Source organism: Procambarus clarkii, chromosome 86 (assembly GCF_040958095.1).
Source record: "Procambarus clarkii isolate CNS0578487 chromosome 86, FALCON_Pclarkii_2.0, whole genome shotgun sequence".
In the NCBI taxonomy this organism is placed as follows: domain Eukaryota; kingdom Metazoa; phylum Arthropoda; class Malacostraca; order Decapoda; family Cambaridae; genus Procambarus; species Procambarus clarkii.
The window spans coordinates 7,782,582-7,808,525 of NC_091235.1; the positions used below are offsets into that span (position 1 = coordinate 7,782,582).

Sequence of the window (25,944 nt, forward strand, 5' to 3'; positions counted from 1 at the left end):
GAGCTTGAGGGATGAGGAGCAACAGAACGTTGTAGACATTCCACAACAAGGAGCCCAGAGCGCGCTCTGTCTTGTGCTATACTGACACCAGTTGAACGACTTTCAGATTCTGTTCTGTTGAGGAGTATTCTTAGTCCGTTCATGAAGGTGGTTGTTTTATTAGCTGTAAGATAGAGCTTGAGGTATCTAGTGCTTGAAACTTTGCTAGTGTTGCGTAGTGCTGTACTCGATCCTAAGTATCTGCAATCCCTAGTGCAACGACACAGGTAAACTTGGATATTTGCAGTGACTGATGTCACTGAGTGAAGAGATTAAAGCAAGAGATCAGCAGGTGAACGGCCAGACAGTAACTGATGATGGTACAAATGATGGCGTCATTAGTTGGGAGATTGTGTCAAGAAATTTGCCAGTAATTGAAAGCAGTAACACTGGTTTCTAATTGTCGACCGCTGAACGACTCTTTTTTTTTTGTGAACTGAAACTACATCTGCTGCTGCTTCTCTTCCTATCAGCCTTGTGTCTGTATGTCTGTCTTCTCTCTCTCTCTCCTGTTTGTTTGTCTCTGGCTTTGTCTCCTGCCTGTTTTCTTACCCTCCCCCCCCCCCCCACCACCTCTCTCTGTTCCGTGAGCCAGCGAAACGTTAATTTTTCCATACACGGGAAAGCTGTTAGGCCGAGCGGCTATGGCGGAGCGGGGCAGGAAGGACCGGCGGCCCCCTCTTAGTTTCTCCCTGAATTCGTACTTCTGGTTACTGGCGGCGCGGGAGGGTTGCCAGGTAGTGAGGAATGTGTACCTCTTAGGCCCCCCTCCGGCCGGGACACCCAGCCCCAACCACCTTTTCTGACCATGGCCTTGTAGAGCGGCGTTCCGGCCTCCCCGTGCCCTGGTCTGTGGTTGTGACTGTTGCTAATGACGTTGCATGCATTACCGTGTGTATGGAAGCCGTGTCCGTGTCAGGCCGTGGCCTTGTCCGACTGTGCCTGTCATTGACCGTGGCCTTGGTCAACAAGATCCGTTACTCGGTACTGACCGACCGTATTTGCGTCTGCCCTTGGCAAGATTTTTGTTTTTTAACATTAGGCTATATAGTCGCGACGGCTTAGTGCTTTCTCCTGATAATTACCTTTCCAGACGCAAAGGGTTGTCGTTTATGGAAGGGAACCTCGACTAAAAGTGTTGAGTACTGCAAAGTTCAGTTTGCGACGTGTATTAACGAAGTAGATGGCATCATTGTAAACAGCATCACATCAGCAGATAATACAAAGATCTATGGAAAAGTAGGACGCGAAAACGATTACATGAACTCGACAAATTGGTCAGAAGACTACCACATACTGGTCGGCTTTGACAACTGCAAGACCTTACATGTCCAAGTAACATTATCTACTATAAGTTCCATTGCAATAACACGACACTAGAAGTTCCTCAACAAATAGAAGTTGCGATACAAATACAAAGGGAGTAACACAAACGAACTTTTACTTTGAAGGAAAAGAAAGTGGTTATTCAAGTGTAGAAGTGTGTGGTGCGCCTCGATCTGCCCTCCAAGCATGGAGGCCTTACCTTCTAAAGGAAATATCTGCTTTGGAGAAAGTTCAGCACAGAACGACAAACATCCCAGAACTAAGTCGACTCTCATACCAGGAAGGGTTGAGGGCCTCAGGACTACCACTAGAAACCAGACATGACAAGGCTCATCTCATAGAGGTCTTTAAAATGCTGAACAAATTTGAATGCATTAATCCGGGTCACTTTTTTTAACCGGTCCAACAAGCCACAGTGTAGGAGAGAGAGATGATAGTTCACCATAGGGTAATAAAGAGGTACTGTAGCACAGTAGCCTACGTCGTCGGCTCACACAGAGGGTTCTTGGGCTCAATTACCTGTGTAATACAGAGAAGCATGGAAATATTTCCTTTTGACTAGTAACAAACTGCGTGCTCATAAGGGTAGTGTGTCCCTTTGGCCTTCATCCTACCACCATAACCGGCGGTGGGAAACGGCTCTGGCCAGGTTACGTATTGGCCAAATACGTAACATTAGTGCATATCTTACAGTCGTGCATATCTTTGTTGAATGTCTGGACCTCCAGAACGAGGGTGTGTCTTGCTTCCTGACCGTTCCTCGCGGTCACTTGTCCCTCGATAGACTCCTTGGTGAATCAGGTGCCTTTAATATCGGTAGCCCTATGTTTTTGTTCTCGTATTGACATCCTTGGTAATATTTAGCGACTTTTGAGTAGCCTGAGGCTTTGATGGTGCTACATAGTCTCCCTGGCTTGACGGAAGGCGGGACGCCTTCTTTTGATAATTATTTACTATCTTTCACCTAATACACCTGTTCACATAGCAGTAAATAGATACATTGGAGATAGACCATCCTGGAAAAAGGTCATCAGTTGGCCAAGGGGGGAGGGACTTCGAAAACACTAAGTACAGGCTTCCTGTCCCCAACGACGGGAAACCAAACCTATGGAACCGCCAACCTGATGAACCTGTAAATACCAGGAGAGTGGAATTAGTGGACCTTAACGCTGCCCCCTCCCTCCCAGGGGTCAACTACTGACCTAACTGCTCCAGGATGCGACCCAGAACAGTAGCCCGTCTTCTGGGTGCCCACTTTACTGCTACATTGTTTGGTCATGTTGACCAAATTTCACACTAGAAAGTGAAGGGACGACGACGTTTCGGTCCGTCCTGGACCATTCTCAAGTCGATTGTTTAACATAGGCATCATGGGAAGGAAACTAGCCCAACTCTTCTCGTCCCGCGTCCCTCGGTTGTGGGCCGATGACGTAGGCCACTCTGCCTATTGACGGACCAACCGAGTCATTCAGCTTTATTACTGCAGATGAAACCCATAATAGAATTGTAGATCATCACCATAACTTGTGATGATGTGGAGGAAAATGACTGCCTTCAGGGAGTGTGCCAAATGAGATGGTGTACGCGCCTAGTTGTGCTTCAGCTCTTTGGTCCCGCCTCTCGACTGTCAATCAACTGGAGGTGAGGGTGTGGGCGAACGGGATAGAGTCAGCAAAGTGGCAATGGAGGAAACTCCAGACGTAGAGCCACTTTTTGGCACACCTGTGTTGGGGGGGGGGGGGGCATGTGGGCAGGGGGGGGGGGGCGGAGAAAGTTTAGGGGGGTGGGCCAAGTTGAAGGAGAAAGCTTGCGCCAACATCTGCTTTCATTTACTACGGCCAATAAAATATATAAAAAAAATTGTACAGCAATTTCTGCCTATCCAAGGCTGGACGCCAGACACTTGGGGGCTGGCATCCCCCCTACTTTTCAGAATGACACATTGGTGGGATGGGAGTGTCATAGGCTGGTCGGGATCGACCCCCCCCCCCTCCCTCCTTTTTTAAGAAATATCGATTCCTACCCCGCTGCAATTTTGATGAAGTTTAAAATCGGGATTTGTGTTCCCCATAGAGATTTTGGAGAAAATTTTTCACTGTATTATTACATTCTTTCTTACACAGAGAGATGGAGAGAGGGGGGGGGGATGGGGGTGGAGAGTGAGGGAGGGAGAGTAGGGGAGAGCAACACCGGGTACCTCGGCTATTATCTCCAGTATTCAACCGAGTTTACTTTGCAATAACTTTACTTTAATTTTGGTCATTATTCCAACCGTGAATTATCACACGGTTGATAATTCCATGTGATAATTATACCCCCCCCCCCTCCCAGGGCTATTTTAGTGGGCAGAGCCACTCATCCTGTGAGTGGACACACCGCCATAGTGACAGTATTGGGCAGTGCCACTTATCCCGTGAGTGAACACACCGCCATAGTGACAGTATTGGGCAGTGCCACTCATCCTGTGAGTGGACACACCGTCATAGTGACAGTATTGGCCAGTGTCACTCATCCTGTGAGTGGACACACCGCCATAGTGACAGTATTGGTCAGCGCCACTCATCCTGTGAGTGGACACACCGTCATAGTGACAGTATTGGCCAGCCCCACTCATCCTGTGAGTGGACACACCGCCATAGTGACAGTATTGGCCAGTGTCACTCATCCTGTGAGTGGACACACCGCCATAGTGACAGTATTGGTCAGCGCCACTCATCCTGTGAGTGGACACACCGCCATAGTGACAGTATCAGCCAGCGTCACTCATCCTGTGAGTGGACACACCGCCATAGTGACAGTATTGGCCAGCGCCACTCATCCTGTGAGCGGACACACCGCCATAGTGACAGTATTGGGCAGTGCCACTCATCCCGTGAGTGAACACACCGCCATAGTGACAGTATTGGGCAGTGCCACTCATCCTGTGAGTGAACACAGCGCCATAGTGACAGTACTGGACACCGTCATTCGTCCTATGTCGCTACCAATGACGTACTGTTTTAATTTTGTAGGGACAACACCGGATTCTAAGCTCACTCTCCAAAAAATGGAATGGCATACACCCAATACGCTCGGTTCCAGCGCCGTCGCAGGAGCTGCCAGAACGTTGTTGAAGTCAACAACGAACTGCCTTAGGGGCTCCAGCTCCGGATTTTTTTCTCGAAGTTGGCTCCCGAAGCCCGTCTCAAAAGTGGGTACGGCCGCGAGGCAGCGGAAGTTTGAGATCGAGGTTTTCCTTCCCCTACACAAGTCAAGCCTGGCCTCGGGCCGGGCTTGGAGTTGAACAACTCCCAGAACCCCATCAACCAGGTATCGATCCGATACATGAGTTGTCTTGTCCCATCTACCCGGAGGTGATGGTATGGGTGTATTCAGGTGACTTGTATACAAGGACAATAACCACATTTAAGATTTCTATTTTGATTATCAGCACTTCCACCATATCGTTCGTGGTGTTTAGCAGCTCAGTGCAGGTGAGTGTGTCTTTGATGTATAGAGTAGACGCCCCCACACCCCTGTTGCCTGTGCTTTGTCACATCTGTAAAGATTGTTTGTTCGGGTATCCATATTTCACTATCATAGCAATCCTTTGTGAGAGTTTCAGTTAGGGCTGCAAATCCTGCATTTCTTATTTAGGAGGCCAGCAATAAAGTGGACTTTGATTTGCATGATTTTATCCCCTGAGTGTTGGAAAATATAAATGTTATCGTATGTGTGGAAGTGCTGGATATTTTACTTGGTGTTAATATCTGGGGGTTATTAACATTGTTAACTAAGGGGGTTTTTAAGGGGGCCACTGTGCTTGTTTTCTTTCTCTACCATTTGGCACAGTTGGTGGTAGAGTCTGGACATTTGTAATCAGTCTTCTCCTCTTCCTCTTGCTAAAACAATCCTTCATGGTGTGTAGGGTTGTGATGGGTTTTCATAGTGGCGTCTTTTGCTTTTATTCGCCTGGTTCCTCTGATAACCTGGACGAGGGTGGTGGAGTAGAGGGAGTCGTCTCTTGTAGGTCAGGTGGGGGTGGTGGTGGGAAGGTTAGGGGTCGTCTTCTAGGTCAGGCGAGGGTGGTGATGGGGAAGGTCAGGGGTCGTCATCTAGGTCAGGCGAGGGTGGTGATGGGGAAGGTCAGGGGTCGTCTTCTAGGTCAGGCGAGGGTGGTGATGGGGAAGGTCAGGGGTCGTCATCTAGGTCAGGCGAGGGTGGTGATGGGAAGGTTAGGAGTCGTCTTCTAGGTCAGGCGAGGGTGGTGATGGGAAGGTTAGGAGTCGTCTTCTAGGTCAGGCGAGGGTGGTGATGGGGAAGGTCAGGGGTCGTCATCTAGGTCAGGCGAGGGTGGTGATGGGAAGGTTAGGAGTCGTCTTCTAGGTCAGGCGAGGGTGGTGATGGGGAAGGTCAGGGGTCGTCATCTATGTCAGGCGAGGGTGGTGATGGGAAGGTTAGGAGTCGTCTTCTAGGTCAGGCGAGGGTGGTGATGGGAAGGTCAGGGGTCGTCTTCTAGGTCAGGCGAGGGTGGTGATGGGGAAGGTCAGGGGTCGTCATCTAGGTCAGGCGAGGGTGGTGACGTGGAAGGTCAGGGGTCGTCTTCTAGGTCAGGCGAGGGTGGTGATGTGGAAGGTCAGGGGTCGTCTTCTAGGTCAGGCGAGGGTGGTGATGGGGAAGGTCAGGGGTCGTCTTCTAGGTCAGGCGAGGGTGGTGATGTGGAAGGTCAGGGGTCGTCTTCTAGGTCAGGCGAGGGTGGTGACGTGGAAGGTCAGGGGTCGTCATCTAGGTCAGGCGAGGGTGGTGACGTGGAAGGTCAGGGGTCGTCTTCTAGGTCAGGCGAGGGTGGTGATGGGGAAGGTCAGGGGTCGTCTTCTAGGTCAGGCGAGGGTGGTGATGTGGAAGGTCAGGGGTCGTCTTCTAGGTCAGGCGAGGGTGGTGATGGGGAAGGTCAGGGGTCGTCTTCTAGGTCAGGCGGGGGAGGGAGCCTCATTCTCGTGGCTGGTCCAACATGCTCTTTGTTGTTTGAGGAGAAACCTTCCTCGCCTGGCTCAGCTTGGCCGCCTCCTCCACACCACCGCCCGCTGATTTCTCTCCCTTTTATGCTTTCTCCTTCTTTATCTTCCGTTTCCACCTCCCCTTGAGGCTTCCTCGGGGGTGGGTCCCGGGGGATCGGTGTCTCCGTAGCACTGTCTTATGGCTACGGTTTGATGTGTTAGGCTGTTGCTACCCGCAGGTCGCTGTTTTATGTTAGATCGTTTATGGTTAAAGAATTGTCTCTTAGATTGCTTGTTGTGCACCCCATACTCATCCTGTGAGCGGTAGCGCAAAAATGGATTGCAGAGGGCACAAATGGTCTTTATCAGATCTCAATGGAGATTATTATATTAAGAATTATATCTATCTTTCACATTTTATAATGTCAGCTGGTTACAGAGATTGTTCCATTTCAATAGCTATGTATTTACAGTTAATCATTATACATTAATGTTAGGTCTTATCACTAATACATAATTGTTTGAGCTATGGAGATATTACAGAGTCATAGGGGAGCTGTTGTTTGTTGTTATTAGTCTTCACAATACACTACTCTTAATCTCGGATAGTACCCATGCTTCTTAACGGAGACGGTATTTTGCTCATGTGTCACGCCTCACGCTAATTTTCCACATGCGAGAAGATTGTGGAGAAAGTCGAGAAGATTGTGGTTAGGCTGGGTAAGATTGAGGGATTGTGGAAGATAGAGGAGTGTGTAGGCTTGTGTCGGGTAGCTGATAGTGGTTAGAACCAAGATATACCTATAGGTTGACGGTTCAGCCCTGCTAATGCTAGTAGAAATAGTGGACCGAAAATAGACGCATGGAGTTGGATTGGAATTAAAGTTTTAAATATTATGGTGATGGCAATATGATGGGGGGGGTGGGGAGGCGACGACATCGAGGGTCACAACACCACTTTTTACGTGAGGCGACATGGTGACCTTCTTCTGGCTCCCGGCGCCGCCCGACCGTCCGCTGCCTCGCCTCGTCCTGCTGATGGGGACTTGGGCGAGGCAGGACTGTCTATAGGACTGCTGCTAGGCGCAGTCTTCCCAGGTCACAAGAAGAGGAAGTACGCACGCACTAACTAGTTCTGAGGCGAGATGTATTATACCAATTATATATCTGGGTCTTGTTAGCTGTATTTTGTAACACTCACAACCCTTATTATAACTCCTTCGTGCACTCCTGCCTGAATTCAGGTGTCGCTAACACCTCTTGTGACCGGTGGTTCGAGAGCAAGATAATTTGACTAAGTAAACCTTGTATCCCGTAGTAACTGAAGGTGAACATTCAAGTCATCCCAGTGACGTTGGCTGTGTTTACATTGACCATTTTGACCTCATCTAAGCCTTCGGATCATGTGAGATGGTTTCTCTTTGCAAAGATAGTTCTGTGGACTGGAGAATTGTTGTTCACTGGTTCCTCTCCACCAGGTAATAGTCCACCTCCGTCGCATTATGTCTGTGGCAGGGAGAATAATAATAATGATCCCTGCCTCAGTCCTGACGCGACGGAATATCATCTCTCCGGACGGAGCATAATGACGTGATCTTAGCACAGTTAATCCCAACGCCTCCGTTTTCTTTTATTCAGCATCAGGTTTTCTTGAAGCCCACATTCAGGCTGATCATCCGAGCGATAGGAAACTGCTGGTGTGTCGTATGTGGGGCGGGGGTTATAGGTAGGGTGGTGGGGAGGGGGTGAAGGGGAGGCAGGAGCGGAGGTAGGATGATGGAGGGGAGAGAAGGGGTGGGCGTGTCAGTAATGGGGTCGATGGGTAGCCAGAGTGGAAAGCTCTCTGCCCCCCTACCCACCAACCTCGCATAACTGTGATATTTACACCTACTCCAGACGCCTTTTACTGACTGGCTAGGAGGGCAGGCTACTGGCTCTAGCAGCTATCATTACCCCAGTTATACACGTCGTTGGCCAAGAGTGTGTGCTCCACTGGTCGCTATTATCTCCCAGGACCACTTTGGCGCTCACCAAGCAGCGGGTTATTGGTTACACTCTGTAAGAGTTTGGCTGAACGATCACGTAATGTAAAGGTGAAGTTGAGATAAGAAGGAAGCACAACTACAGGCAGCATGACACTCCAGCCATCCTCCTACATGTCCAGGCGAAGGAACCTTGTTGAAATTGGGAAATATATGTGAGGGATCAAAGTTTGTGTGGAAGCTAAGCCAATGTTGCTGGCTTGGAAGTTCGTCCGACTCTTGACCAGTATTCACCATATATGGCTATGCACACGTGTACAGTCTGCTACTAATGCGTACATTCTTTGCTGTTTCTCTTTTTGGGGATAAAGTTTCTGGTTAGATGCACCAAATGTTGTTTACTTCTGTATGTGCTTTCAAGTTTTTGTAAGTAGCATAGGTACTTGTACCGCAGAACCCATGGTGGTTTTCAGACTGCTTTTTTAAAGTACTTACTGTCTTGGAAGTACTTATTGAGAGGCTGTGTTGCCTTCGGTTAAATCTTGGCTCTTGGGCCACTAGCTGCGGGAGTCTCTTGGAGTAATCTGTCAAAGATCAGGTCTTTTGAACATTTTGATCGTATTCCACACGCGGCGCTATTGCCGATAGTCTCATGTTCAGTGTTTACATGTTCATGACTTCTTGGAACTCTAGGATTGTTTGTTCATAGCTTTTTTTCACTCTCTCCTCTTCCACTTCATCACCTCTTCCACCCGGTCACCTTTCCCACTCCATCCTCTCCCACCACATGCTAATCATTCACTATCCCCTGTTACTCTGTAGGAATAAAATAGTATTATATGCTGCCTTATGATATATGAATCAGAGGTATGACCAGTCAATTTTATTTCTCATTCCATTAACGACCATTGTATTGTGATACAATGGTCATTGAGATACAAATACAAGGATTAAACCAACAGATTTGTTGGCTTAGAAAACCCATTGTATAATTTTTTCTGTAACGCGCTGAATAATTCCTATTTGTATCGGATAAGCCACTCTTCGTTAGGCTAGGCTCGTTAAAGCCACCGGCCGCTGTCCCACATACAAAGGCGTAGGGACGGCCGCTATCCCCCATACAAAAGCGTAGAGACTGCCGCTGTTGTCAATCTTAACATACTGTGTAGATTGATTGATTGAAGAAGATTAAGCCATCCAAGAGGTGGCACGGGCATGAATAGCTTGTAAGTGGTAAAATTTTTGTTTAGTAAATGTATACAACCCGTTCTCGCAAATTCGTAAAGTCAATATTGACTTATTAAATAAGTGCATAGGTGACATACTAAACATAATAGATACCCTTAAAAAGCTTCATAGAAAACACCGACCTTACCTAACCTTGTTAGTATCTTAAGATAAGCATCTTTGTCGGAAAATCCGACACCATTTAATATATCATACAGATAATAGCTGTGTTGTATAAACAAGTTACCCATAGAAAACGTAACTTGTAGTGGAATTACCGTCTAAAGAAAACGGGATATCATCACCACATACTATTATAATTCACCAGCTATTCTGCTGGGAATTATTCTTAAATACATTAGTCTTTGGACTTTACCATTATAAAAACATCTTATATAAATTAACTTAATTATCAATATTAAAGTAGAGTAAATGTGACCCTTCTATCACTTTCTGAAATGTGGACAATGTAAGCCAGGCGTCAGAGTGAGGAGGAGGGCAGCCATTGTTGTTTATACTAGACCAGAGGCTCACACGGGAGCAAATTCGGCTCCTGTTAAATTTACTTGGACGTAGTGTTATGGAAACCAAAGGTGTACCATTGTCAACACGCTGTCTACAAATTCAAGTTAAGTGTCTATCCGAAACCCGTTTATCATTCATTTATGGCCATTAATGTCAGGATATAGGGTGACCCGGTTAGATCACGTGGAAGCCTCAAACTAAAGGTAATTAAGCCAGGTCTTCAATGTTCCATGTACAGTTTTCTCTGATATAGCTTGTCATATATAGGTATCTGGCTTCACAGCTAGCGCACTTTTGACAGGTCAAGACGAGGATGCAAGATTTTGTGCACCAGTTACTGGGTGATGGAAACTACCTCAAAGAGGATAATTTGGTGTCTACACCCTAGTTATACCTGGTGGACTAACCTGCTGTACTATAAGATAAGGAACCTTTTCAATGTATGTAGTTACTGTAGTTTGATTGGCTGCATATATATTAATTTAATAACCCCCCCTAATGTGTAGAGGATCGATTTGTGAGATTAAGAAATTATTGCAGAAATACAGTCCACTTATCATTATACAAATTGCTATCGAAGTATATAAATTAACGTAAATATAAATTCTATATAAATTCATATAAATTAAATAAATATAAATCTCACAGGTCGGTTGCCACAATCTTATTGCTTCGTAATTACAATTATTACTTAACCTATACTAGGTATACAGTGTGCTGAGGTCGCATTTAATCGTCAGGGTGATATCGCGGGGGAGGATACTGCTTGACAGTATTTATGAGTCTCTCCCACTGCTGGACACCTTTTTTGACCAGGAGAGTGGCAGTGTTGATGGCTTCAGGGTGGTTACTGCAAGGTTCAGGGACTCTTAAAGCTCTTCTAAGATCGTTGGTTGCTTCACATTCCAGGAGATAGTGAAGTAGTGGCAATTCTGTGACAGTTTGGCAGAAGATGCACTCTCTCTGTCAATGTTCACCAATCTCCCAGTTGCATCTGTAACCTAGACGTAGTCTATAAAACCTAACTGCTATTTTCCTGTGGATTCCTTTTGGAATGTTTAACCTTTCTAACTTGGTGGCCTGAAGATACTATATTGCAGAGGGCGAACCTTCAGCTACTCTCTGGTGTAGGTAGGCTTTGTTGAGGTGTGAGAGTTTTTTGGTGATGGTGTTTTTCATGTACTCTAGGCTGGGTTGGATTGTTTTACGTATCACTGGATGACGAGTTGCCACATACTGTATATTAAAAATAGGCTTTATCTATTACCGTTATATATTTCTAGGTAGTTATGTATAGGTTAGGTTAGGTGTTTAGGTTCTGTTCGCGATTATTTTTGTTTGCACTACGTGGGTGAAGCATTTACAACGTTGCGGTTCGAACAGAGGTCGTCAGCGAAGCACTGTTTGAGAAATGTTCGAACATCATCAGTTGTTTACATAGAACTCTAATATATAATATTAATTTACACAAAAGGGGGGAAAAAACATAATTTAAAAAAAAAACAATACTAGTACCTTAAGATGGGTGAATGCGTATTGTGGGACAGCCGCTGGTTTAATGAGCCTAGCCTGAGTACGTATTGGAAATTTTAGCATCTGTGTTCCGGCATGGTAATACACGAACTGTCGGGTTTTGCTTGCAACTGTGTAATCCTTGTCGTAGAGCGTACGTGTGTTTGAAGTATATAAATGAAATCTCATGCATATACGAATTGGCTTTGTCCCCAGATCCAATATGGTGACTCCGTGGAGGGACAAGGAGGAGGGTGAACAGCAGTCACGGACGCACAAAATATAATTGATGGTGGTTACAGTGACGCATCGACTGCCTTTTCAATTCCCGCGAATCGTTCGTGTATCTACTCTGGAGCGAAGTTGGATTTCTCGTGGCTGCGTCTGGCCGAGGGGACAATGATGTTAGTTTGGGTTCAGAGAGAATCTTTCTTGTGTCGTCCTCCTGGTGGTGTGTGTGTGTCGTCCTCCTGGTGGTGTGTGTGTGTGTGTGTGTGTCGTCCTCCTGGTGGTGTGTGTGTGTGTGTGTGTGTGTGTGTGTGTGTGTGTGTGTGTCGTCCTCCTGGTGGTGTGTGTGTGTGTGTCGTCCTCCTGGTGGTGTGTGTCGTCCTCCTGGTGGTGTGTGTGTCGTCCTCCTGGTGGTGTGTGTGTCGTCCTCCTGGTGGTGTGTGTCGTCCTCCTGGTGGTGCAGGTGTGTGTGTCGTCCTCCTGGTGGTGTGTGTGTGTGTGTGTGTCGTCCTCCTGGTGGTGCAGGTGTGTGTGTCGTCCTCCTGGTGGTGTGTGTGTGTGTGTGTCGTCCTCCTGGTGGTGTGTGTGTGTCGTCCTCCTGGTGGTGCAGGTGTGTGTCGTCCTCCTGGTGGTGCAGGTGTGTGTGTCGTCCTCCTGTTGGTGCAGGTGTGTGTGTCGTCCTCCTGGTGGTGCAGGTGTGTGTGTCGTCCTCCTGGTGGTGTGTGTGTGTGTGTCGTCCTCCTGGTGGTGTGTGTGTGTGTGTCGTCCTCCTGGTGGTGTGTGTGTGTGTCGTCGTCCTGGTGGTGTGTGTCGTCCTCCTGGTGGTGCAGGTGTGTGTGTCGTCCTCCTGGTGGTGGTGTGTGTGTGTGTGTGTCGTCCTCCTGGTGGTGCAGGTGTGTGTGTCGTCCTCCTGGTGGTGTGTGTGTGTGTGTGTGTGTGTGTGTGTGTGTGTGTGTGTCGTCCTCCTGGTGGTGCAGGTGTGTGTGTCGTCCTCCTGATGGTGGTGTGTGTGTGTGTGTGTCGTCCTCCTGGTGGTGCAGGTGTGTGTGTCGTCCTCCTGGTGGTGCAGGTGTGTGTGTCGTCCTCCTGGTGGTGCAGGTGTGTGTGTCGTCCTCCTGGTGGTGCAGGTGTGTGTGTCGTCCTCCTGGTGGTGCAGGTGTGTGTGTCGTCCTCCTGGTGGTGCAGGTGTGTGTGTCGTCGTCCTCCTGGTGGTGCAGGTGTGTGTGTCGTCGTCCTCCTGGTGGTGCAGGTGTGTGTGTCGTCGTCCTCCTGGTGGTGTGTGTCGTCCTCCTGGTGGTGTGTGTGTGTGTGTGTGTGTGTGTGTGTGTGTGTGTGTGTCGTCGTCCTGGTGGTGCAGGTGTGTGTGTTGTCCTCCTGGTGGTGTGTGTCGTCCTCCTGGTGGTGTGTGTGTGTGTCGTCCTCCTGGTGGTGTGTGTCGTCCTCCTGGTGGTGTGTGTGTGTGTCGTCCTCCTGGTGGTGTGTGTGTCGTCCTCCTGGTGGTGTGTGTGTCGTCCTCCTGGTGGTGGTGGTGTGTGTGTGTCGTCCTCCTGGTGGTGTGTGTCGTCCTCCTGGTGGTGTGTGTGTGTGTCGTCCTCCTGGTGGTGTGTGTCGTCCTCCTGGTGGTGCAGGTGTGTGTGTCGTCCTCCTGGTGGTGCAGGTGTGTGTGTCGTCCTCCTGGTGGTGCAGGTGTGTGTGTCGTCCTCCTGGTGGTGTAGGTGTGTGTGTCGTCCTCCTGGTGGTGCGACGGGCTACGATGGCGGCAATTTCCGCGGGCGGAGTCTCGTGCTTGACCAACACAATGGTCTGTGTTTTGTGGCCTTCAGCTGTGTGCTGGGGTGTGTTCCTTTGCTTGCTGCGGTGCTCCTTCTTGGCCTCCGTTGGCTGTCGTGTTGCTCGTTGTTGGAGTGACACTGACGTGGTATCTAGTGAGAGTGAGAGAACTAGAGAGTCTAAACAGAGAAGTAGACTCTGCCGCCTGTGGGCCCGGTCACCCGTCGCCTGTGGGCCCGGTCACCCGTCACCTGTGGGCCCGGTCACCCGTCACCTGTGGGCCCGGTCACCCGTCACCTGTGGGCCCGGTCACCCGTCACCTGTGGGCCCGGTCACCCGTCACCTGTGGGCCCGGTCACCCGTCACCTGTGGGCCCGGTCACCCGTCACCTGTGGGCCCGGTCACCCGTCACCTGTGGGCCCGGTCACCCGTCACCTGTGGGCCCGGTCACCCGTCACCTGTGGGCCCGGTCACCCGTCACCTGTGGGCCCGGTCACCACCACCTGTGGGGCCCGGTCACCCCCACCACGTCACCACCTTTCATATCAGAGTTTTGTTGGTTGTGATAGTTTATTATGCACCCCATACTCATCCCGTGAGCGGTAGCGCAAAAAGCATTACAGAGAGCACAAAAGGTCTTTATCAGACCTCAACGGAGATTATTACATTAACACTGAGACTTGACGAAGCTCCGGACCTACTCTTGGCATCTCAAGGTCACTCCTTGCAGTTGTGAACTGTTTAAGGTCTACATTAAATTTAAATTTTGCCCCGAGGGGCGAGTTTATTGGGCAGCGCCACTCATCCTGTGAGTGGACACACCGCCATAGTGACAGTATTGGGCAGCGCCACTCATCCTGTGAGCGGACACACCGCCATAGTGACAGTATTGGGCAGCGCCACTCATCCTGTGAGTGGACACACCGCCATAGTGCCAGTATTGGACAGCGCCACTCATCCTGTGAGTGGACACACCGCCATAGCAGCATGTACAACACTCCCCAATAGGAAGAAAACCCGCTGGGTTGTTCATCCTGTCACTTGTACCCAGACACAGCTGGGACTTGCTTAACTGTCTCAAGTGAACAGCTACATTATTGCAGTACGTCTCTAAGAGTCGAGGGTGATCTTGCAAGCAGCTGGGGATTAAGAATAAGACGAGATTATCCTCCAGCGTCTCTGAAAAGTTTCAACCCGTACGAACTCGACGAAGATGGAAAAGTCTTTAAAATCTTCTAGACGCTAATTAACCCTTTGTGTCTGAAGTTGACAAGGGAGGTTTTTACAGCATTGCAATATAAATATATATATTACGACTTTCAGCTAATTTTATACAAAAAACATTGAAAAATGGAAAATAGAAATGGTTTGTACAGTCTACAGGGAAGCCGGTCGGCCGAGCGGACAGCACGCTGGGCTTGTGATCCTGTGGTCCTGGGTTCGATCCCGGGCGCGCCGGCGAGAAACAATGGGCAAAGTTTCTTTCACCCTATGCCCCTGTTACCTAGCAGTAAAATAAGTACCTAGGTGTTAGCTGTCACGGGCTGCTTCCTGGGGGTGGAGGCCTGGTCAAGGACCGGGCCGCGGGGACACTAAAGCCCCGAAATCATCTCAAGATAACCTCTGAAACGTTTCGACTCGAGTTCTACTCCATGAGAGGGCAAAACGCTTGGGCACGGTTCCCTACTGGCTGTGCCTCTGCCCACGTAAGAGTAGATCTGTACCACGGACTTGGTAGACTGTTGTGGGTGGCATCCTGGTAAACGTCGGTCGTTAGCCTGGCGACAAGCTTAACAGCGTTCGTACTCACTCACCTAGTTGTGCTTGCGGGGGTTGAGCTCTAGCTCTTCGGTCCCGCCTCTCGTGTACCTGACAGTCGGGAAGCTATGCACCGAAATCTAATAAACACAACGGGAATTATAGAATATATGATTTGCGTTCTCGGATTGACAACTTTGAATCCTTAGGTTGTTAATAATAATGTAATTAATTTTGTCGGGTAAATCGAGGCTTATATCTAGGCTCCTTTTCCTCCCCCCCCCCCTGCCTCTTAGGTCGAACTACTGACCCTCCCCAGTATGCTGCCCCCACAAGCTGACTATGTTGTTTTAGATTCAGCTACTCAGAACAAAAGTTCCAAGTAGCACGGGCTATGGTGAGCCCGTAGTGGACTTACCTGGCACAGGAGCGGGGTAAGTAGCACGGGCTATGGTGAGCCCGTAGTGGACTTACCTGGCACAGGAGCGGGGCAAGTAGCACGGGCTATGGTGAGCCCGTAGCGGACTTACCTGGCACAGGAGCGGGGTAAGTAGCACGGGCTATAGTGAGCCTGTAGTGGACTTACCTGGCACAGGAGCGGGGCAAGTAGCACGGGCTATGGTGAGCCCGCAGTGGACTTTACTGGCACAGGAGCGGGGCAAGTAGCACGGGCTATGGTGAGCCCGTAGTGGACTTACCTGGCACAGGAGCGGTATATAGAAGGCAGTCTGGAGAGCCTTATAAACACCTGCCGAGTGAGATGCTTAAACACCCGCTGAATGAAACGCGTCCAACACCTGCCGAATGAGAACTTTAAACACGAGAGCCTTAAACATGTGCTGAGAGGAGCCCGTGTGTGTGATGACCACTGGTGAAGCAGCAGACACAAGGCAGACAAAGTCCATCAGACTGGTCCAGCAGCCCGTCCTCCCGAGCGTTCCTAACGTCACTAAACTGACGTACTAACCTCCCCGAACCTAACCAACCCGAGGACCCACGAACAGAAAACGGGACAGCAATTCGCCTAACTTTGTATCGAGGTAGATACATAAAAAACGTCAGTATTAGGGCGCTTTAGTTGTGACTAATGCGTAGCAAATTTCAACGGATTTGTTAATTCCATTAAGAAATGGGGCTTATAAGGGAAGAGAGGACGGGCTTTCAAGAATAAACGATAGAGAAGACATAACAACGACATGCAAGATATTGATAATTGGCATTAGATAAAGATAAGATACGTAAGAATATAGATAAAGATATCAGGTAAGAAAGATAATTTTGAGGGAGAGAGAGGGCAAAGCTAGAGGCAAAAAATCACAAGGATACAGTACTTGTATAACGGCTAATTTACATGCACAGAAATTGAAAGTAAGAGTAATAACAACAGCTTTATATCTGGGAATTACCTAAGCTCGAAACAGGAACACGACAAATAGGATGGCAGAGCCAAACTTGCAAACAAAAGGTGGGAAGGTCAGCGGTGATCCCAGAGTCTCTGGCGACCTCGGAGTATTCACCTGGCCTTTGGTTAATTAAAGGGATGATCAGAGTTAAACTACGCAAACACGCGATGTGGGAATTAGTGGCGAGAGATGCCAGGCCGACCGAGCTCAGAGGCAGGAGGAACGGTGGCCGAGGCTGCCACGGTTCCTGTCTGTCTGTCAGGTGAGGTGGCTGGCCGGCTGTAGGTCTGGTGAGGTGGCTGGCCGGCTGTAGGTCTGGTGAGGTGGCTGGCTGGCTGGCTGGCTGTAGGTCTGGTGAGGTGGCTGGCTGTAGGTCTGGTGAGGTGGCTGGCTGTAGGTCTGGTGAGGTGGCTGGCTGTAGGTCTGGTGAGGTGGCTGGCTGTAGGTCTGGTGAGGTGGCTGGCTGTAGGTCTGGTGAGGTGGCTGGCTGGCTGGCTGTAGGTCTGGTGAGGTGGCTGGCTGGCTGTAAGTCTGGTGAGGTGGCTGGCCGGCTGTAGGTCTGGTGAGGTGGCTGGCTGGCTGGCTGTAGGTCTGGTGAGGTGGCTGGCTGTAGGTCTGGTGAGGTGGCTGTAGGTCTGGTGAGGTGGCTGGCTGGCTGGCTGTAGGTCTGGTGAGGTGGCTGGCTGGCTGGCTGTAGGTCTGGTGAGGTGGCTGGCTGGCTGGCTGTAGGTCTGGTGAGGTGGCTGGCTGGCTGTAGGTCTGGTGAGGTGGCTGGCTGGCTGGCTGTAGGTCTGGTGAGGTGGCTGGCTGGCTGGCTGTAGGTCTGGTGAGGTGGCTGGCTGGCTGGCTGGCTGTAGGTCTGGTGAGGTGGCTAGCTGGCTGTAGGTCTGGTGAGGTGGCTGGCTGGCTGTAGGTCTGGTGAGGTGGCTGGCTGGCTGTAGGTCTGGTGAGGTGGCTGGGTGGCTGGCTGGCTGTAGGTCAGGTGTGGTGGCTGGCTGGCTGTAGGTCAGGTGTGGTGGCTGGCTGGCTGTAGGTCAGGTGTGGTGGCTGGCTGGCTGTAGGTCAGGTGTGGTGGCTGGCTGGCTGTAGGTCAGATCTAGCGTTCAGGCGTCAAGACAAAGCTAATGAACGTGGTCACGTAACCAGTGCGCAGTAGTCATTTGGTCTAAGTATTCTTGCCGGGCGCTCGACACAATATTCTCTAGTCTCTCCCCTCCCTTACCCTCCCACGATGGGAGTCTAGGCTAGAGTCGTGCCGCTGCCATCCACTGGATCTTAATTATCCATCCACCGCTGCTCATTCTGGGGTTTAATCAAAGCCAAACATGTGTGTTTTTGCAAGTGAATCCGGTGTTTAGTGTCGGGAAGCCCAAGATTTATACAAATCTGTGTATCCCGGAATTAATTTGCATAAATATATAGAGCCATCCAATATGAGGAGCGCGTGTGTAAGTGGTGGTGGTGGTCGCGTGCAGACAAACCTCAGGTCAGTTCCCAGAACCCGCTACCTCGTACCAAGCTCAACAATATATGGCGATTGATGCTTCGGGGGCAAGAACACACCTCATCACAAAGCCATAAGGGTTGGCTCCCTTATTCTGCAGCAAGCTGTCGTCATCCTTACCGGATGATACGTTGCCTATGCCAGCAACGGAAAAAATGGAATTACATTAGTAGGAGGAGGGAGGGACGGGGGGAGGTCAGATTTTCCATTTGTGCGTGTGTTGGTGGGATGGGAATTTGAGAGAGGGGGCGAGGCTACGGCCAGAATATGATGTGCGACTTGATCAGGCGAGCGGCGGCCAAGATGATACTGGGTATCGCTTTTCTTTTTTTTGGTTGTCGGTCGCCTGAAGCCATGACTCCCCATTTCTCTTATCATATTTACTCTTTTAAGTGTCATGTTCGCCAAGACTGCTTCCCTCTAGACGTTCACTCCACACCAGCTCTCGCTATTCTCACGTGGACGAAGTGTTCCTGGCATCTGGGTCTGGGCCTTGCCACCAACAATATCTCATTCTGTTAGTGTTAACCATAACAAGATACTGCTGTTGACCAAACCACATACTAGAAAGAGAAGGGACGATGACGTTTCGGTCCGTCCTGGACCATTCTCAAGTCGATTGTGACTTGAGAATGGTCCAGGACGGACTGAAACGTCGTCGTCCCTTCACTTTCTAGTGAGAGTGGTTTGGTCAACATATTTCAGCCACGTTATTGTGACTCCTCGCCTGCATAAAGATACTGATATACCTTGACAATATTCCTGAGAATACACACTGACTGCATCAATGAGAAAATTGTGTCTGGGGCGTGTGTGTGTAGGACTACCCACTGCATTGGTTCGAATCCCCGTCACGGCTTCTACGGATTTTCTCACTGCTGAGGATCGTGTAGCGCGCGCGCTGGTCTTTGCATATCTGGCCGCGTTGTGGGGCTTCTTGAGGCAGGATTATGCTTCATAGGGGGTAGGGGCAGATCATAGGCTTGGGAAGGTGGATTACAGCCGGTTATTGCTGACAATCTAGTTTAGATCCAATGGTCTGCTGCTGATTGTAATCCTTGATAATACTTTCGTAAATTCCGTCATTCTCTGTAGAGCGCCATAGTGATACATAAAGGTAAATTTAATTAAATTGTTGTGGTGGTATATGCGAGAATCAGAAGGTTGGAGTTCCCCCAGACAGCGAAGATGGTATTACCGCTCACGCCAAGTCTGAGTGAGGGAGGGTCGAGGGAGGGCCACAGAGAGCCAGGGTGTTCCCTGCACCAGACTAAGCCAACCTTCACAGTCTCTCTTGCAACCACACCCACCGCTGTGATTAATGTAAATATAATCTCCAATATTGTAAATCATTGAAAGAAAAATAAGTAACATTTAGTGGTTTAAAGTTCATGTTCTGTGATAATATGAAACACTTATTTATTGTGAATTATACTACTGTATATGTAATGTAGTATTGCCTTGTAAAATTGTTGTATATATGATTTATATTGTATTTTATTAAATAAAGATAAAAAAGAGCTGTGTCCACGCTCACAGCTTTTCCTTGTATACATATTTAAAACGTTTCCTCTCACATTGGCAGGCTCTATTATTATTATTATTATTCATTTATTCATAAGAAAATTATAAGGTATATTAGAGTTGATAAGATTTGTTAAATATTTTTTTTAATAAAGTCACTAATGAGGCCTTTTTTTTAGCTTGATGCATACTGAGGGTCTTGTAATACAGTTGACTTCGTTCTCGACTCAGAGTTTGGATCCCGGGTTCGATTCCCGGTAGTGATAGAAATGGTTTGAAAAGTTTCCAGTCACCTAATGCCTCTGTTCACCTAAAGGAATTAGGAATAAATAGGTAACCGGAAGTTAGTCAACTGCTGTGGGGTTGCATCCTGGAGAGGGCCAATAGTTCGGCCTGGGGGGGGGGGGGGGATCTTTGATATAAGCCTAAAGTGTGTTGTTATATGTATAAACTTTTTTGTCTCCAACAACGGGAAATATTGCCGTCTCTTTTTATGCTTATTCCTATAGTTGGCTGGTGGTGCCCTAGTTAACACGTGAGAGATAAGCTTAATCACTGTCTTTAAATGCAACCTGGTATGATGATTGCTGGTCTACTGGGGGTGACATCTCACCTTTTCCAGTCTAAAGCATTTTCTCAGTCATTAATGTAAACTTGTTCCTTCCCTTCCCTTCCCTTCCCTTCTGCATACTTCAAACATACAAGATAAGAGCAGTGTGACTGCTTTCAGTGGACGTTTGTCTCACAGCCGGGCCCTACGCTTGGTATTAGCTTCACACACATATCGAACTTATTATCCCGAGGCCCACATCAATCGAACAACATCAGGAGCACATATTATATTGATGAATGTATAAGGCCTACTACCATTAGGAATTTGAACGTCGTTCAGGACAATGTTCAAAACACTAATCCTCCAGCACCATTTCTCGCCGTATTTTAGAGTGGCAAGTAATTGGATGGATAGTCTCTTGCTTTGAAGGGGATCTCGACAATCCAGTGTATCAAGGGCTTCTCTAGATAAGGCATATATATGCTAAAAATGTCAATTTTTAATATTTGAAAGTTTGTCACAAGTTGCCTAGTATATTGTTTTCTTTGGTTGCAGAGAGAATGTAAGAGAAAATGGGTAGCAGTGAGTGGGAGGGGTTACTAGAGCGGCGGCTGGCTGTGCTGCCTGGCTCACGGGACCCGGGTGGTGGACCCATCCTTATCATCCCATTGCCACAAGACCCCAGCAGCCATGACTCCGGGGCCATCTCCGCCACCGTCAAGTACCTCAAGACCATCCCCAGGTCAGTCGTAGCACCGTCTAGGACTCTACTACATTATCACCATCCCCAGATTACTTGTGCTCACATCCACTAGGCTACCATCACTTCATAATTATCTTTCAGGACGGTCAGACAAACGGGTAAATGAAGGAAACACTGCATCAACAGTAGTATGTTTATTATCTAAGGTACATAGAAAGTAAAAGGAAGAGAGTGTAGTGAATGTAACCAGCCAGAATGTGGCGTGCACCTTGCTGGGTAAGGTCAGCTTTTGACTTAGGCCCTAAGGGACCTAAATAAGCCTGAGAGGCTTCGTGCCCCTAACACATGAAGACAATATACGAAGTGCAGGCTCGTGTAGAGGTTTAGGAGGTCGAGGCGCCGGAGAAGGTGTAGGGTGTAGCGGCAGTACTCCTAAATTTTTGTTTAATTGTATAAAGGAGATAAAACTAAGATGAGAGTAGACGTTATTTATCAATAACGTTTGGATGTGAGGAGTTTACCGACAGAAAATTATGTATAAATGGTCTACTCGTGACTTTGGTGTTTCGTACCAGCGTTGTCACAACTTTTTCTTCTCCATAACCACATTTTATAGAATAATTAATACTATAATTAGAATATGTCAGGTGGAGCGTAGTTCAGTTCTGGTGGAGCGTGGGTGAGTTCCGATGGAGAGTGGGTCAAACGACGGTGGAGCCTTAGTCAGGTAGATCATAGTTTAGGTGGAGCGTGGATCACGTGGATTAAGTCAGATCTAGTGGAGTATAGGTCAGGTGGGTCATTGGTCAAGTGGGCCCGATCCTTGGCCAGGTGAGTGTCTCCGTGTAACGGGTGACTTTAAAGTTATTTATAATTTGATCACGTATAGAGAGTTGACAAGTGTGGGTGTTGTTGCAGCGTGAGCGCCCGGGAGCGTGGGTGGGTGGTGGTGGTGGACGCCCGAGTCTGTCACTACCGCCTCGTCAAGCCCACCGTCAGCACCGTCCGCGCCACCCTCGGTTACATCAGGCACCTTTTCGTCGTCCGCCCGGAGGGATTCTGGGATAAGCAGCGAGTTGACTGTCGCAAAAGTGAGGTGGACAGCCAGGTGAGTGATGCGGCACTTTTACGTGCCTATTAATTGGTTTTGTATGGCTGGCAGCTCTCGCGGGATGAGTATGGGGTGCATAATAAACTACCGCTCACAGGATGAGTATGAGGTGCACAATATACGCCCCCACCCCCCACCCTACCCGCTTTTTCCATTTTTCATTGGGCGAAAAATGGGTGAGGCTTCGCCAGATTTAACCCACCTTACTATTGTCTCTCTTATCGTCTTCACTTGTTTCAAATTTCTAGTTCCTCAGCTGGGTTTGAGCCCTTCCATTATTCTCCTCTACCTTACTATTCCACTGCGCCTCCTTTTGGACAACTAATTGACAACTCCAATTTTATTCTTCAAGCCTAAACATTCACGAAGTTGGTTCTCATTTACATTTATCCTCCAGTTATTCAAAGTTATGTTTCACCATGTGATTTGTTTCCTACTAATCCTAGTAATGTTAAATTTCAATAAATAATTATAGAAATCATTTGGACATAATTCCATCAACGTTATGTAACACTGTAAAGTTAAAACAATAAATAATAAATATATTTAAAACTCATTCCGGATTTCGGGATGGGTATGGGGTGCATAATAAAGAAATTGAATTGCTCATACCTCCGGAAAAGCATGTTTGTTTTTATCTGGTTAGTTAACATATTCAGGGGATAGTAGGGCGTTCTTTAATGGTAACTTGGATACTACAGAGGTCTCTGTCAACACAAACTTGTTAACAAACCTTCTCTGTTCCGCTGTCGGACTTGGCGTAACGGAATCTTGTGGACGTGTCGCTCCTCTGCAGCCCATCTACGTGAGTGTGAGCAAGCTCACCAGGCACATGGAGGTGTCGCAGCTGCTGGTGGAGCTGGGAGGAACACTGGACTACGACCACACCGCCTGGCTCAAAACTCGCAAGGTATGATATATGGCCGCTGTACGGGAACTAGGCTTCATGTCTCATCATGACTCTATTTATGTTCTTGGAAGCAAACTTGTCATGGCAGGTTCCAGGCTTGCAGAGGGATCAGACTCTTACAATGGACAACACAAAAATTGACCAACAAGCCCAGGGTTGAGCTTTCCCAGGGAGCCACAACCTCACCCATATTAATGCACTTGCTTTATTAACTCGCCTGAGGTAAGGGCATTGGGCGTGGGTTCTAGTGATAATGGTCTACATAAACTATACATCATTTAATTTGTTGAATATTATTAGTGTTATTAGGTAAGGAGCCATAGGTGTGTCGTAGTAGTAACGGCAGTAATAGTGATGGCCGTAGTTACTCCAGTAATAGTAGTAATGGCACTAATAGTAGGAAGGCGGTGATCGTAGTAGTACTAGAAGTAGTGGTAGTAGCAGCATTAGTAGTAGTAGTAAATAGTATTAACACTAGTAGTTTCAGTAGCATTAGTAGTAATAGGGGTGGCAGCAACAACATTAGTAGTGTAGGCATATATTGATGCTAAAGAACAATTATTCTGGAGGCGCAACGAAACAATAGTCAATAGTGAATCGACAATAGTCAAAAACAAACTTGTCAATAAATTTGACTAATTTTTTTTTTTCAGAAAATGAAAACCGTTGTTATTTTTAGACAAAACACAAACCACGGTCTTTGCCTTCAATTAATTTGTATTGTTTTTTTTTATACTTTCATTTGTTATTTAAGACATAATTTTATTCAAGTAATGTGTACATGGTTCAGTTAGTGATACGGATCAGAGATCATTTCTTGACGAACATGATCTAATTTATTGCCTTAGTAAAACATGAGAACATTTTTAACAAAATTGTAAAGGTATTTATTTTGGTGCCCTTTCATATTAATTCACCAGAGTTAATTACTTAATTTTAATTGATTGGGTTCTTTCGTCGATGTTAATATTTAATAATTGTTACTTATGACAATATAGTCTCCCTCGTGCCTTCTTAATTTCGGTGTAATGCGTGTGAGGCTATTGTCTCCTTCCATCCTTTGTTACGACTCTCTTTTGTTCACTAGGTTACTTAAACATATTTTAATCCTTCCTCAAGCCTCATTGCATTATTCTTAAAGAGTATAGTATTATTAACCATCAATAAGCTCAGCTGTAACGTTTATATTTCTATCCTGTTTTTTTTATCAATTTTGTTTTATAATTTGAACAAATCCTTTTGCATATTTTCTCATGTTTCGTTATTTCAACCTGAAGCTATCCATGACTGGACGAAGAACTGGAGCTGCTGACATGATTGGTGTTTACACCAATTGCGAATTTACTCTTTATTCAAATATATTTTCGTTCCTGGTCACTGTGCTGACCTGGTCTACCCTGCCCTTCACCCTGCCCTTCACCCTGCCCTTCACCCTGCCCTACACCCTGCCCTATACCCTGCCCTATACCCTGTCCTATACCCTGCCCTATACCCTGTCCTATACCCTGCCCTTCACCCTGCCCTTCACCCTGCCCTTCACCCTGCCCTTCACCCTGCCCTTCACCCTGCCCTTCACCCTGCCCTTCACCCTGCCCTTCACCCTGCCCTTCACCCTCCCTGCAGTAAGCTCTCTGCTGCTTCCAGGCGTACGAGGAATTTGTGGACGAGTGCGAGCGGGCGCGCCGGGACTTGGAGACTCTGCAAGTGGAGCTTCGTCGGGAGGAGCCGTGCAGCCGGGCCTCCACCCTGCACGACCTCCTCTCCGTCAACACCAACACCTACAACACCATCACGGCCAGACCCTCCGTCATCTTCAACATGGGTGCGGGAGTCATTATCACCTGGTTATTTGCGTGTTCAAGCTCTTCAGTATAATCATGTGTCATTGTTTTCAAGTTGTCAAAATTATAGCCATTAATGGCTTTACGAGTTTCATTTTTATATTTAATGTAGACAGCAATTACACTCAGAAATCATAATAGCGTGGCGCATCAAATGAACAAATCCATAAGGGCCGTGGCGAGGATTCGAACCTACGTCCCAGAGGATCCCAGACGCTGCCTTAGTCGATTAAAGCAGCGTCTGGGATCCTCTCGGACGTAGGTTCGATCCCTCGTCACGGCCCTTGTGGATTTGTTCATAGATAGCAATGTTTATGATGTTGACCAGACCACACAGTAGAAGATGAAGGGACGACGATGTTTCGGTCCGTCCTGGACCATTCTCAAGTCGACAATCGACTTGAGAATGGTCCAGGACGGACCGAAACGTCGTCGTCCCTTCACCTTCTAGTGTGTGGTCTGGTCAACATACTTCAGCCACGTTATTGTGACTCCTCGCCTGCAATGTTTATGATTTTTATGATTTGTTTACTACTTGAGCTTGATAAAAATGTAAAGTTCGTCTTATGTGGCGCGATAGGCCAGGATGTGCTGAAGGTACTGGAGATGGACGAGGAGTCGGGCTTCAGGGTGTGTGAGGGCCAGGGCGACTCTGCCGAGGCGGCCTCCAGGGTCAGGGCCATGCTCCATGACCTCCACCTGCTCACCACTGCCGTCGAGGCCTGCTGGAGGAGACTCAACACAGCCCTCGACACCTACATGCAGGTCAGGAAAGCACCAACCTGGAAAATCACGAGTAGAAAATCACATGAAAATCTAGTTGCTACTCCTTATCCCTAACTGGACATATTTTACTCTTTTTAGCTCACTTAGTTGTGTGTGTCACTCATTTAATTCCGCAAGAACACAGCTATTCACATTTATTGAATCTTAAGTCAATTGACATATAATGGTTAATATGAAACCAATATAACCACGCATATTAACAAATTATACTAAAATTTGAGAAATTGGGTTCTGTCTATAATATCCAAGATTTTTCACTTTTCTGG

At 47.8% G+C, this 25,944-nt stretch overlaps 1 protein-coding gene across 1 annotated transcript in view; it reads left to right on the top strand.

Annotated features, from left to right (window-relative positions):
* The window catches only part of LOC138358833 (SEC14 domain and spectrin repeat-containing protein 1-B), a gene marked incomplete at its 3' end in the record, with an annotated part of 103,471 nt that overhangs the window by 64,563 nt on the left and 12,964 nt on the right, over positions 1-25,944 (top strand). Inside the window, 5 exon segments of the mRNA XM_069317071.1 lie at positions 20,883-21,069; positions 21,949-22,138; positions 22,938-23,051; positions 24,696-24,873; positions 25,473-25,657. Of these exon segments, the coding sequence (XP_069173172.1) occupies positions 20,900-21,069; positions 21,949-22,138; positions 22,938-23,051; positions 24,696-24,873; positions 25,473-25,657 (837 nt within the window).